Source organism: Perognathus longimembris, chromosome 16, assembly GCF_023159225.1.
Source record: "Perognathus longimembris pacificus isolate PPM17 chromosome 16, ASM2315922v1, whole genome shotgun sequence".
Taxonomy (NCBI): Eukaryota; Metazoa; Chordata; class Mammalia; order Rodentia; family Heteromyidae; genus Perognathus; species Perognathus longimembris.
The window spans coordinates 16,346,075-16,360,259 of NC_063176.1; the positions used below are offsets into that span (position 1 = coordinate 16,346,075).

General features: G+C 36.4%; 1 protein-coding gene across 8 annotated transcripts in view; it reads left to right on the forward strand.

Annotated features, from left to right (window-relative positions):
* The window catches only part of Klhl8 (kelch like family member 8), a 46,304-nt gene that overhangs the window by 12,425 nt on the left and 19,694 nt on the right, over positions 1–14,185 (forward strand). For 4 of the 8 annotated variants that reach the window (XM_048364061.1, XM_048364065.1, XM_048364063.1 and 1 more), the window contains 2 exons: positions 4,176–4,527; positions 12,501–13,049. In XM_048364061.1, the coding sequence (XP_048220018.1) occupies positions 4,315–4,527; positions 12,501–13,049 (762 nt within the window). In that variant the 5' untranslated portion in view covers positions 4,176–4,314. The remainder of the gene's footprint in view (positions 1–4,175; positions 4,528–12,500; positions 13,050–14,185) is intronic. The other 4 variants (XM_048364066.1, XM_048364067.1, XM_048364064.1 and 1 more) reach the window with 3 other exon arrangements.

Below are 14,185 nucleotides of genomic sequence, written 5' to 3' on the forward strand. Positions count from 1 at the left end.
TGGTTTATTTGTTGCTGTTTTGTTTTTCGGTGCTAGTTCTGGGGCTTGCACTCAGGGCTTGGGTGCTGTCCCTGAACTCTTTTGCCTCAGAGCCAGTGCTCTCCCACTTGAGCTGCAGCTTCCTTTCCATATTTTTGGTGGTTTATTGGAAATAGGAGTCTTATAGCCTTTCCTGCCTGAGCTGGCTTCAAACCACTATTCACAGATCTCAGCCTCCTGAATAACGAGGATTCAGTGGCACCTGGCCCACTTCACCTATTTTATGTTCACTTATTTGTGTGTTTGTGAATGTTACACGTAGATTTATGTGACTACTACAGTAATGATACAGTAGCATTCCATCATAATAATCTCTTGTGCTGCCCATTCATGGCCACAACCACTCTTCTGTCTTTATCCTTCCCTAACTTCAGAAAACTAGTAACCTGTTCAGTATAGTTTTGTTGATCCAAAGGAGATACATTTTTGTGTGTATTTATGATGGAATAATAAGAGAATAACAATAATCATAATAATAGAATAAGCATGCTGTAATAAAGTATGTGATCTCATCCTTTCTCACAAAATGTTATTGTACCATACTCCTGTGATGATGAGCGATAATAAGTGAGGTGAGTGATATAGATATTGTGACATAGCATTAGACCATTATGTAGGGTTACCTGGAATATGAGCACTGCAGTATCTCAATAGTCTAGTAACCAAGACAGCTACTAATAAGTGCCTCAGGGATGGGTTACATCTACAGAGTAGTAAAACTGAACTAAGGGTATGATTCACATCCTGGGTTGGATGGAGCGGGATTGCACAAGGTTTTATCATGCTACTTAGAATGTCATAGAATTTATACTTGTGACTTTTAAATTTGTGACTTTTAAATTTCGAATGACATAGAGTTTAAACATATGACTTGTTTATTTCTCAAATTTTCAACTAATACTTTGAGCAAAGGTGTATTGTGGGTAATTGAAACCATGGAAAATGGACCATGATAAGAGAAGATTACTTACATGTAATCTCATGCTATAATTTTCATTTTTCAATATACTTTGAGTTCTATCCAGATTATATGTTTCATTAATTTGTTCTTTTGTTGTTTTATTGCTGAATAGTATTATTGAGTCTCTGTCTCTGTGGGTGTTTATCCATTTAAATATAACATGATTATTGATGTTGTTGAATTTAAATATTTTCCACAGGGATCAATAAACTATAGTCCAGAAACTAAATTATACCCAACAGTTATTTTTATTACACATTGATAATACAAGAGGTTTTATTGTGATCATTCCTAGATATATACAGTGCATTTTCAACGTTTACCTCCTCTGTATGTTCCTTTTATATATATGTGTGTGTGTATATATATATACACATATATACACATATATACACATATATACACATATATATGTGTGTGTGTATATATATACACACATATATATGTGTGTGTGTGTGTGTGTGTGTTCCTTTAGCCTCCCTTTCCCTTCTTTTTCCAGACAGTTTGGTGATTTCATTATTCATAGGGTGTGTGTATATACATACACATATGCATATAAATATATTCATGTATATGTATATAGAAAGAGAGAGAGAAAAAGAACTTCAATCTTCTTTACCCACTAGTAACTTTTGTTTTCCTCTTCACTCCCCCCAAATCAGTCTCCCTTTTATACTCAGGTTCAATTATTATTAGTATCACCTTCACCATCATCATTATTTTAGGTCTAGATTCTCAATATTTGAAAACAGATGATATTTGACTTCTTGAGTTTGGCTTTTTTCAGTCGACATGATTATCTTCAGTTCCATCCATTTGCTTTCAAATATGATTTCATTCTTCTTTGTGGATGAACAACACTTCATTGTGTATATATACATCACATTTTTTTATTATCAGTTGCTGGGCACCTAGGTTGATCCACAGTTTGGCTATTGTGAATAGTGCTGTAGTCTCGATGAGAATACAGGTAACTGTCTCATGTGTTGAGTTAGAGCATGGTGATGGTGTTTAGTTTTACCTTTTTGATAGTGTATACGGATTTCTGTAGTAGCACTAGTTTACATTCCTACCAATAATGTATAAGGGTTCCTTTTTCCTCTCTACATCCTTGCCAGCATTTGTTGTTGTTTTTTTTGATGATGGCCATTCTGACTGGAGTGAGGTAGAATCCAAGTTCAAGCCCCAGGACTGAAATAAAGAACACCAAAAAAAAACCAAAAAAACAAAACAAAAAACCACAAGATGTTGAGTTTTTGTCAAAGGGTTTTTCTACATCTATTGATATGATAATATTATTTTTGTTCTTGATCCTGTTTGTGTGCTATATTAATACCTTTTGATTTATTACCTTTATTGAATCATCCTTGTACCTTGATCATAGTGCATGGTCTTTTAGTGTGTTGTTGAATTCATTTTGCATTTATAAAATAAAATTTCTCAAAAATAATTGTTATGTCTATGTTAGGTAAAGAGATTAACAATAAAGGACACATACAGCTGAAGTTCTGGTTAGAATATTTTTTATTTTATTTCCCTCTCCAGTAGTTATAATTTCTAAGACTCTGTCACATTCAAAGTTTTCTGCTTGTAATACTAATATTTGCAGTGTGGTTTATAGTTTTTGGATTTTGTTTTGTTTGCAACATAGTTTATAGTTTTATAAGGCACTTTCAAATACTTTTACACCCTTTGTCAGGATAGTTTTTTGATTGGATAAATATCCTTGTTTATAGATGGACGAAGACACCAGGGGTTAGTAAGTCTTCAAAAAAGATAATACAACTTGTAAGTGATGAAATAGGTAGTTTGCCTTAAAAGCTTTTGCTTTTGTCTCCAAACTAGAATTATAACATGCCCGATGGATAGTGTGGATATTTATCAAATATGCTTGATAATAAAATGATGATTTTACATGTAAACAATACTATGTTTGATGTGAAACACAGATAAAATGAGATGCTTGTGTTATATGCAGCAGTTCCTGTTCCTAGCTGTACAATATTTTTAATGCTCAAAATTTTTCTTTTCTTTTCCTTCCTTCCTTCCTTCTTTCCTTCCTTCCTTCCTTCCTTCCTTCCTTCCTTCCTTCCTTCCTTCCTTCCTTCCTTCCTTCCTTTTCTCTCTCTCTCTTTTTTTTTTTGTTTTGTTTTGGTTGGTCATGGAGCTTTAACTCTGGGCCTGTGTGCTGGGCCTGAGCTCTTCAGCTCAAGGCTAGTGCTCTACCACTTGAGACACAGCACCACTTCCAGTTTTCAGATGGTTAATTGGAGATAAGTCTCACAGACTTTCCTGCCTGAGCTGGCTTTGAACCATGATCTTCAGATCTCAGCCTCCTGAGTAGCTAGGATTACAGGCCTGAGCCACCAGCACCCAGTTCAAAATATTTCTGTAGAGTTATCTTTATCTCCAAGAAGAGATAATTTAGGGTGTGGGGTTTTTTTTGCTTTTTTATTAAATATTTTTAAAATTGTTATTATAAAGGTGATGTACAGAGACCTTACATTTTCATAAGTCAGGTAGTGAGTATATTTCTTTTTGGACAATGTCACCCCTTCCTTCACTCTCTCCACTGTTTTCTTCCTGTCCCCACGCACAAGTAGTATAATAAATACATTTCAACTTAGTGTCTAGTGAGTGCCACTGCTGGTTTGTTCCCTTTTGTCCCTCCATTTCTGTGCCCCTATTCCCCCTCCCAAGGAGAGTACATGAACAAAGAAGACAGAAAAAAAAAGACAAAAAACCCTCTTGTTTGCATTGGATAAGTGAGGTTTAAGCTGGTTGTTGTTAGCGTAGAGTTACACAGTTTGTAAGTGGTAGAACCGCAATCTGACTGCAGAATCCAGCATAACTCTAATGCATTCAGAATAACCTTTGGCTTTTCCCTGGCATCATTGAATAAAGTTTCTGAACTTCAGTTCATTTTCTATTTTTGAAGACAGTACATTCTACATTTCAAAAGTTAGGTGCTTTTGGATTTTTCTCATATTACATTTGAAAGGAATTACTCTTACAGATAATAAGCCAAGTGTGATGTTTGGCATTAAAAGCTACAAAGTTGTTTTTTTCCAATAATGATTGATAATGCATACATTGTATTAGTTATAGTTACTAATGATTTTCCCCCTTTGGGTTTGTCTTTATGTGTGTTTTGTTACTTATTTTTCAATTTCAGCAAACTATACAATGGCAATTGGGGGAATTTTGAAAAATAAGGTTTAGTGGCTGCATCTACCTTCTGTCTTCTCAACGGTTTATAAAAGAATAAATGGAATGTTTGAGGAAAGATCTATATTAAGAGACTAGTGTTGCAAATGGCTTCAGAATCTATGAATGGGAAACAAGCTAGGAATCACTGCCCCAAGGGGAAAAGGCAGCAACACCAGCAGATAAAGAACAGGTCTTCGGTTAGTGATTGTGGTGGTGAAGACTCCTTTGTCTTTGAAGCAAATGAAGCTTGGAAAGATTTTCATAGTTCTCTTCTTCGATTTTATGAAAATGGAGAACTCTGTGATGTCACACTAAAGGTGAGACTGCTTTTTTTTTTCTAACTTCAACCTCTTCAATGTTATGAAAAATAAGGATTTCTGTGCTTGCACAAGGCATAGTTTTGGTGCTGTATTTATTTTATTATGGTCAAAATGATTTCAGTGTCCTTTTTTTTTATTTTTTTTGGGTCTATATCCCAAGCTGTTCTTGAACTTGTGATACTCCTCCCTCAGCCTTCGAACTTCTGAAATTACAGGCATACACTACCATACCCAGCTCAATCCTTTTTTATTGAAGAAGAATCTGTTTTTTACTGTATGGGAAGATAAATAAAGACTAGCATAAAATAAATTATTGTAATTACTGCTGGTAATCATTAATTCTTACAGAATTAATCTGAAATAATCCTAGAATTACCAATAGTGATCGAAGTTAATAAATTGACATCAGATAAGCTTTTAAGTTGTGCATTAAAATTTGTATTATTTGATAAAAATAAAATATTCTTGCTTGTTTTCTAGGCTGTACAGTTTAAATGTATTTCCATATATTGGTAATTTAACTCTTTTTAGTGCTATTATCTACTAGTGAGCTTTGAAAACTTTACATCTGATAGTGAAATAAAGTGTGTTTAAATTCAGATGAAAAGTATTTAGAGAACTTTGTCTACAATCTATAAAACTGTTTATTAAACAATTATAGTTTCTTATTCTTTATATAATATTGTACGGAGATTGATGTGCATCCAGTGCTTCATTTTCCTCATGAGTTTGGCTACATTGGCATCTTTTCAATTTTTTCATTCTACTCCTGATCACAAAAGTTCTTAGCACTCACAATGTCATAGTAAACGAAGAGTATAATCAGAAGATCAGATCAGGACACACTCAACAAAGACCTATAAGCTGAAAGTGCAGGCTTTGAGTTCCAGGCTCAGAATGTACTGGAATAGCATGTTAGTCACATTATGGATAATCCCTCTATGGTCTGTTTCTGTAAACTTTTAGTCTTTTAAGTATTGGGGAAAAAGTAACCATTATTCTATTAGCTTTTGTCAAATCAGTTCTGTGTTTTAGTGATGTTAACCTCTTTGATCCATGTGGTATATTTAATTTCATGCCATTCTGATTTTCACCTAGTTTGAAATTTAGTAATCTACACTGCCTTTGGCAAAAGGAAAAGAAATGTAAAACAGATTATTGGATCTAATCAGTTATTTAGCATACCAATGATCATATGGAAAGCATTTTAAAATTAATTATTTTCAAAATTTTGTACATATATTTTAGATCATCGTCTGGGCTATTGCATATAAACATTCTTAACTGAAAAATAAGAATGTAGCCATTTTAGGTGAGGTTGGGAAATGTCTATAATTTTGAAATGAAAACTCCAAGAAAATCTGAAGTGGAAGACTGAATATATTATATGTGAAGTAGTGGCAGGGGTCATCTAAGAATCACTAGGAGCTGACCCTAATTTTTATCTCCTCCATTGCAAAATTAGAATTATAGTTAGGTTTTGATGAGAAATAAGTGAGTTAATATGCATAAAGTTCTACAACAGTGTTTAGTATATATTAAACAGTAATATTGGTTGCCATTATTATATATACTATTAAATTTTCAAAAAATACCAGATACTTCTGCTGTGGTATATTTTATTCCTATTCGTTAGAAAGGATTAAAGCATAAAAATTCAAAGATCTATAACTTTTTTACGTTAAATTTTATTGTAAAGGTGTACAGAGGGGTTACAGTTAAATAAGCAAGATGAGTACATTTCTTTTTAAACAGTCTTATTACCCCCTCCATCATTTTCTCCCACTTTCTCCCCCCTCCCTGGCCCCCTCTCCCGCCAGTTGTAAAGTTCATTTCCAATATAGTGTCTACTGATTATCACTGTTGAATTGGCTCACCCTTTGTCCCACTGTTTCTATGATTCCTCTCACCTCCCCAAATCAGATAAACTTATATATAAGACAGAGAATACAGAAATAAAAAAGTGACAACAGGGAATAAACCAGAGGGGGAAAAAGAAATAACTGTACAGTAAAAAACCTCTTTATTTTTTGGAGTTCATTTCAATAGGCTTCAGTTTATATGATGATAGGCACATGGCTATTGAGCCATTGTGTTCCTCTCCTAAGAATGTACTCCTTTTCTGTCACTCTGTGATGTTTAGAGTGCTATTTAATCATGTCCAAGTCTAGATGTTTGTCTTTTACTATCCATTGGATCAACTTGTAAATTTATAGACATATTCTAGTTATTACAAATGAGGGAAAATATGGAGCCTATGTTTCTTTGGCTCTGGCCTTACTTTGCTTAATATAATTTTTCCAAGTCTCTCCATTTCCTTACAGATGGGGAAATATCATTCTTTCTAATGAAAGCATAGAATTCCATTGTATATATACCACATTTTCTTGAAAGTAACTTGTTTGGGGTTTTTTGTCTATTTATTATTTTTGCCAGTCCTGGGCCTTGAACTCTAGGCCTAAGCTCTGTCGCTGAGCTTCTTTGGCTCAAGGCTAGCACTTTACCACTTGAGCGATAGCACCACTTCCCAGAGATCTATTGAAATTGTTTCCTAATTCAAATTTAGCATTTCTTCTGCTTTTAGAATTTAATCATCACAGCACAGCTAATATAGTAGTTTAAACACTTTCTAGATTCATATTATATTGAAACTTATTTCTATTTATATAAATTCACTTTTTAGCATAATTCCTTTGATTATTATTGTGTTTAGGACAGTCTAGAAAAAGTTATCTCATAATTTGTTTTGTTTATATACAAATTGAACATAAACTTGCTTAGGAAATATTCATTAAGGTTTTACCTAGTAAGTAGAGAGGACAAATAAGTGTGAATGCTATACTGTATTTACCTTTGAGGGACTTTTGAAATTTAGCCAGAATTAGGCTCATTAACACTATATAGTGATTTGTCATTTTTGCAGTACTTTTATGGAAACATGGGAGAGGGTTCATTAATTATGTCAGGAGATCATTGGAAAGGAATTCCATTGAAATGGAATCTTGTGCATGTTTCTATTCAGGCTGGTTTGAACATTGATCCTCAGGTCTCAGCCTCCTAAGTAGTTAGAATTACAGGCCTGAGCCACAGGTACCTGGTTGTATTTCTCAGTTTTGAAGGCAGGAAGATCAAGATACCAGTTGTGGTATCTAGGGCAGGCTGATCTCTTTCTCTGCATATAAGGTTACTACTGTATCATCCAGAGAGGATGAATGTATAAGGGTGATCTGTGTCTCCCACAGAAAGCAAAGGGTAAAAAAAAGCTCTAAATCCATTCATTCCAAGCTAGAGGGTGTACCACCATGCCTAGCTCTAATAATTTTATATACCAGAGAGGGAAAATGTAGAAATTACAAACTTTAAGAAGAAACTAATCCAGTGAATACTAGCTATTCAGGAGGCTGAGATCTAAGGATTGCAGTTTGAAGCCAGAAATTTTATCTTTACAATATACCAGTTCTTTTTGATGTTATATTTTTATACTACATTCTTTATTGTATGTGTGTGAGAGAGAAATAGCCACATTTAGCTGGGCTCTGTGGCTCATATCTATAATCCTAGCTACTCAGGAGATTGAGATCTAAGAATCGTGGTTCAGAGCTATCCCTGGCAGAAAAGTCCATGAGATTTCTTATCTCCAATTAACCACCCCCAAATAGCCAGAAGTGGAGCTATGGCTCAAGTGGTAGAGTGCTAGTCTTAAGCAAAACAGTTCAGGCACAGTGTTCTGAGTTGAAGCCCAGGACCAGCACTAAAAAACAAAAACCCCACAATTTAGTTCCTTTGAAACAGATTTGAGTTTTAGAGGGACAGTACCTTTTTAAAATCAACATGAAAACAACTTTCTGGCTATTAATGTATACAGTTATGATGGGGAAATGAGTGTTTAAATAATGTTTTTCTGGAAATTGTACTATATTTCATAGTACTGTTATGTCACAAAGTGACAGTGACAATAGAGTAGTTTTGTCTTTGAGATTTACAAAGAATTTGCTTAGAAACTGAATCCTGATAGCATTTTCGTGTGTGTGTGTGTGTGTGTGTGTGTGTATACACACATCTATATACACATATACTTACATAGCCAGTTCTGAGGCTTGAACTCAGGGCCTGGGCACTGTCCCTGAGCTGCTTTTGCTCAAGGCTGACACTCTACCACAGCACCACTTCCAGCTTGTTCTTTTTATGTGGTATGGAGGAATCAAACCCAGGGCTTCATGCATGCTAGGCAAGCACTCTGCCACTAAGGCACATTCCCAGCCTCATAGTTTTCAAAAGGGTATTTTCAGAGTCAGGCATTGGTGGATTATGCCTGTAATCTTAATTACTCAGGATGTTGAGATCAGAGGATTGTGGTTTGAAGCCATCCCAGATAGGCAAGTTCATGAGACACTTACCTCTATTGAACCAGCAGAGAGAGAGAGAAAGAAAAAAAAAGAAGAGAGAGAGCCAGAAATGGAGTTGTGGCTCAAGTTGGTAGAGTGCTAGCCTTGAATGAAAAAATTCAAGAACAGCACCCAGGACCTGAGTTCAAGCCCTGGGACTTGTGTATACACACACACACACAGGATATTTTCAGGCTCTTTAATGAGTGTTTCATCTTAGAAATGAGTGTTTCATCTTAGATTTGAGATCCCATTTGGGGGCTGATGTAAATTTGAAAATATACCTAGCTTTATGTTTGTGTATGTTTTAGATTCAGTCTCAATGGAATCTAGATCCTACCTGATCACTTCTACTTCTATTTAAAATTAAATATGCCAGGAGCCAGTGGCTGATGCCTGTAATCCAAACTACTTAGTACATTGAGATCTGAGGATCCTGTAGGGTGAGGAGCCTTTTTTGGGTAGAGATTATTTAGATACTGATAGTGTCATTCAAAGGCCGTACAAAATTACCAGTGCAGATCGCCTCATGTAGCTGATGAGAAGCATATATGTCTGTCCCATCATATCCCAAATGATTTTTTAGGCCTTATATCACCTCTGCGATGGATATCCCCCACTGCTGACATCTAATTTAAACATCATTTGTCAAATAAACATAACTATAAGTTTATTTTGTAAGTAAAATTATACAAAAAGGACATTTTAATTTTTTTGTGTGAATTTCAAAAAGTTGTACCAGGGGATTAAGTTTAACATGTTCATCTGAGTGTCTGGTGCTTCCCATTCAGTCAGCCCTTCTGTCATTCTTTCCCATTTCATCTGTTCCCTACCTCTAGATTCACAGGAAAAAAATTAAAGTACTACTACAGTTATTACTGTTTTCATACATTATTGATTATATTGTGCATGGAAAATTGGATTACTGTGATGTTAAAAGAAGAAACTGAGCCAGGTGCTAGTGGCTCATGCATATAATCCTTGCTACTCAGGAGATTTGGTGGGGTTTTTTTGGTGGGTGGGAGATTCTGAGGCTTGAACTCTGGGCCTGAGTACTGTCCCTGAGCTCCTTTTGCTCAAGGCTAGTACTCTACCACTTGAGCTACAGTATCAAATTGGAGATAAGAATCTCACAGACTTTTCTGGGTCTGTCTTTGAACTGCCATCCTCAGATCTCACTCTCCTGAGTAGCTAGGATTACAGGTCTGAGCCAACCAGAGCCTGGCAAGAAGTACACCTTTTTTTTATCCTGAAGCTTCAACTCAGGGCCAGCGTGCTGTCCCTGAGTGTTTTTGCTCAAGGCTAGCGCTCTGCCACTTTGAGCCATAGCTACACTTCCGGTTTCATAGCTACACTTCTGTTTTTTTGGTGGTTAATTGAAGATGAATCTCAGTCTTTCCTTCCTGGGCTGGCTTTGCACTGTGATCCTCACATCTCAGCCTCCTGAGTAGCTAGGATTACGGACGTGAGCCACTAGTTCCCAGCCATGAGACTCTATCTCCAGTTAACTACCAGAAAACCGGAAGTTGTACTGTGACACAAAGGTGGCAGAGCTCTAGCCTTGAGCAAAAGAGCTTCAGGACAATGTCCAGGCCCTGAGTTCAAGTCCCATGACAGACAAAAAAAAAAAAAAAAAGAAGAAACTGGACATGAAACTCAAAGGTAGAGTGCTTTTCTAGCATGTTGGAGGCCCTGAGTTTAATCCTTAGTACCTAACAAAGTAGGAAGAAGAGAAGAAACCTATATTCATTACCAAAAATTTTCAGATATGAAGTTTTAAATGTAAAATGTTAAACCATAAAGGTAGTAGAAAAAGACTTGAGGTAAATATTTAGGTAACACTAGAATACCTAAGGAAGAGATAAGAAAGGAAAAGGTTGTTTTGGATTATGTCTTAAAAACTATAGGGGTGGGGCTGGGAATATGGCCTAGTGGCAAGAGTGCTTGCTTCGTATACATGAAACCCTAGGTTCGATTCCTCAGCACCACATATAGAAAATGGCCAGAAGTGGCGCCATGGCTCAAGTGCCAGAGTGCTAGCCTTGAGCAAAAGGAAGCCAAGGACAGTGCTCAGGCCCTGAGTTCAAGGCAACTATAGCAAACTATAAGATGAATAAGTAGCAAATTATAAAGGATTTAAGTTTTGTATATATCTACTAGAATTTACATTGATCTCAATTTTCTAGAGAAGAATTTCAGATGAGTACACCTATTTACACTGGAGTATAAGGTGTGAACTAGTCATTTCTCATCATTACTGTCAGCCTATGATTAAGAGAGATTAGGATTAGTTTTCTAAAAAGTTAAAAGACAAAACATTTTGTTTAGTAGATGGTTATGGGTATATGTAATATTTTTACATTTTACATTCTGAGTTAAATTGCATTTCTAATGATGTAATAAAGTCAGTTTGAAATATATGACAGTTGTCTAATATTCAAAATGTGTTGTCAAATTTAATTTTTTTGTTATTTCAGGAGAAACAAAAACCAAAGTTTATCATTTAATGTTTATAAAAGAAAGATAAATCATTTTTCAAATTAGCAACTATTTCTTAGTAAGCAAACACCCTAAACTTAACACAAATACTTGAAGTACATCTCAAATGTTTCCTTCTCTTCCTGTCCTCCTCTCCCCTCCCCCATCCCTCCCCTTCCTTTTCTCCACTCACTCTCCTCCTCCCCTTGCCCTTTCCCTCTCCTGTCCTGTTCCCCCTTCCCTCCCCCCCTTCTTTTTCTCTAAATTAGTTTCAGATTCAGGTTGGTCTCAACCTTGGAAGTCCCCCTGCTCCAGCTCTCTAGGTTCTGGGATTATGGGTATTTGCTACACACCCAGCTGTACCTATCCTTTATAGCACTTTATAGATTACGTAGGAAATAATGGGAATAAAGATCTAGTAATAATGAAATGTTTATAACGGCATATTATTGGAACAGTCTAGTTTTTCAATTAAATTAGCGAGAATTCAATGTTTATTTTTAATGCTTTTATATGAAATGTTATCTCAAGGTTAAAATGAAAAAATTGAATTGAGCTCATAATAAATACTAAACGTGGGTGTGTTTGAGCTTTGCTTCAGTTTCTGATTGATAAATCATAGATAAAAGCAGTATTTGTTGCTGGATGCTGGTGGCTGAAACCTAAAATCTCGGCTCAAGGCTGCGATTTAGGAATAGAGGTTCAGAATCAGCCAGGGCAGACAAATTCCCAAGAGTTATCTCCAATTAAACAGCAAAAACCTGCGAGTGGAGGTGGGGCTCAAGTGGTAGACAGCCAGCTGTGAGGGAAAGAGTTGAGGCAGAGCATGAGGCCTGGAATTTCAAGGCCCAGTACTGGCACCAAAAAGGAAAAAAGCACCTGTTCATAGGGTGTTGGGACAATGAAAAGTGAGTTGTTGAGTAGGTATAAAAAAGCATAAATAGTTCCTGGCATATAATAAGTGCCAGTGATGTTTGCTGTTTATTTAGTTTTACATTACTTCACAAATGTTAAGAGAGTTAATGTGGAAACTAACAGTACTTGTCTAAATTATGTGCTGATTCAAGGCTAATTTTGATACTGTCTGTTTTGGTTTCTTTTCAACAGGTTGGCTCAAAGCTAATCTCTTGTCACAAACTGGTATTGGCTTGTGTTATTCCCTACTTCAGAGCCATGTTTCTCTCTGAAATGGCTGAAGCCAAACAAACACTGATTGAGATTAGAGATTTTGATGGTGATGCAATAGAAGACTTAGTTAAGTTTGTCTATTCTTCACGGCTTACTTTGACTGTTGACAACGTCCAGCCTCTCTTATATGCAGCCTGTATTCTGCAGGTTGAACTGGTGGCTAGAGCCTGTTGTGAATACATGAAGTTACATTTTCATCCCTCCAATTGCCTGGCAGTAAGAGCCTTTGCAGAAAGTCACAATCGAATAGACCTAATGGACATGGCAGATCAGTATGCCTGTGAGCATTTCACTGAAGTGGTGGAGTGTGAAGACTTTGTAAGTGTGTCACCACAACACCTCCATAAGCTTTTGTCCTCCAGTGATTTAAATATTGAGAATGAAAAGCAAGTCTATAGTGCTGCTATCAAGTGGCTTCTTGCCAATCCCCAGCATCATTCTAAATGGTTGGATGAAACACTTGCACAGGTAGGACTGAAATAAGATTGTATATGGAAAGTAAAGGTGATTTTTTTTTTTTTTTTTTTGGCCAGTCCTGGGCCTTGGACTCAGGGCCTGAGCACTGTCCCTGGCTTCTTCCCGCTCAAGGCTAGCACTCTGCCACTTGAGCCACAGCGCCCCTTCTGGCCGTTTTCCATATATGTGGTGCTGGGGAATCAAACCGAGAGCTTCATGTGTAGGAGGCAAGCACTCTTGCCACTAGGCCATATTCCCAGCCTGGTGATAAATATTTTATTGATACAAAGTCGTTCATTTGAAGGAGTATACAAACCATTAGTGTAGATATAGTGATGAAAATAACTTTATTACTTTCCTATTCACTTCCTGCACTGTTTTAGAGTAAATCTAAATTTGTCATGTTTGATTTTTTATGTGTGTATGTGTGTGTGTGTGTGTGTGTGTGTGTGTGTGTGTGTGTGTTCTAGTTTGGGGGCTACTCAGGGCCTGGGTGCTGTCCCTGAGCTTTTTTACTCAAAGCTGGCAGTTTACCACTTGAGCCACTTCCAGATTTTTTTTGGTAGTTCGTTGGAGATAAAGGTTTCACAGACTTTCCTGCCTGGGCTGGCTTTGACCCTCAATACTCAGAACTCAGCCTCCTGAGAAGCTAGGCCCCAGCTACATCTGAATGAATTTTAATCTGTATATTGAAAATATTCCTGGGTCTGGGGATATGGCCTAGTGGCAAGAGCGCTTGCCTTGTATACTTGAGGCCCTGGGTTCGATTCCCCAGCACCAATGGCCAGAAGTGGCGCTGTGACTCAAGTGGCAGAGTGCTAGCCTTGAGCAAAGAGAAGCCAGGGACAGTGCTCAGGCCCTGAGTCCAAGGCCCAGGACTGGCAAAAAAAAAAAAAAAGAAGAAGAAAATATTCCTTCAAAAAATATATTGAATATGCTACTAGAAATGGTTATAAGGAATTTTCTCTACAGTAATTAATTTATGTCTGTTCTTTTATAATGAAACTTCTAAATTTTAACATCATGTAGTAATACAAGTGCCTATTCCTATTGCATATAGATTTAGCTTGGAAAAACTCATTAAACATCACTTTCCATTTTCTTCCCTCATCATAACTTCGCTTTTTTGAACCTCAAAAACGAGTTAA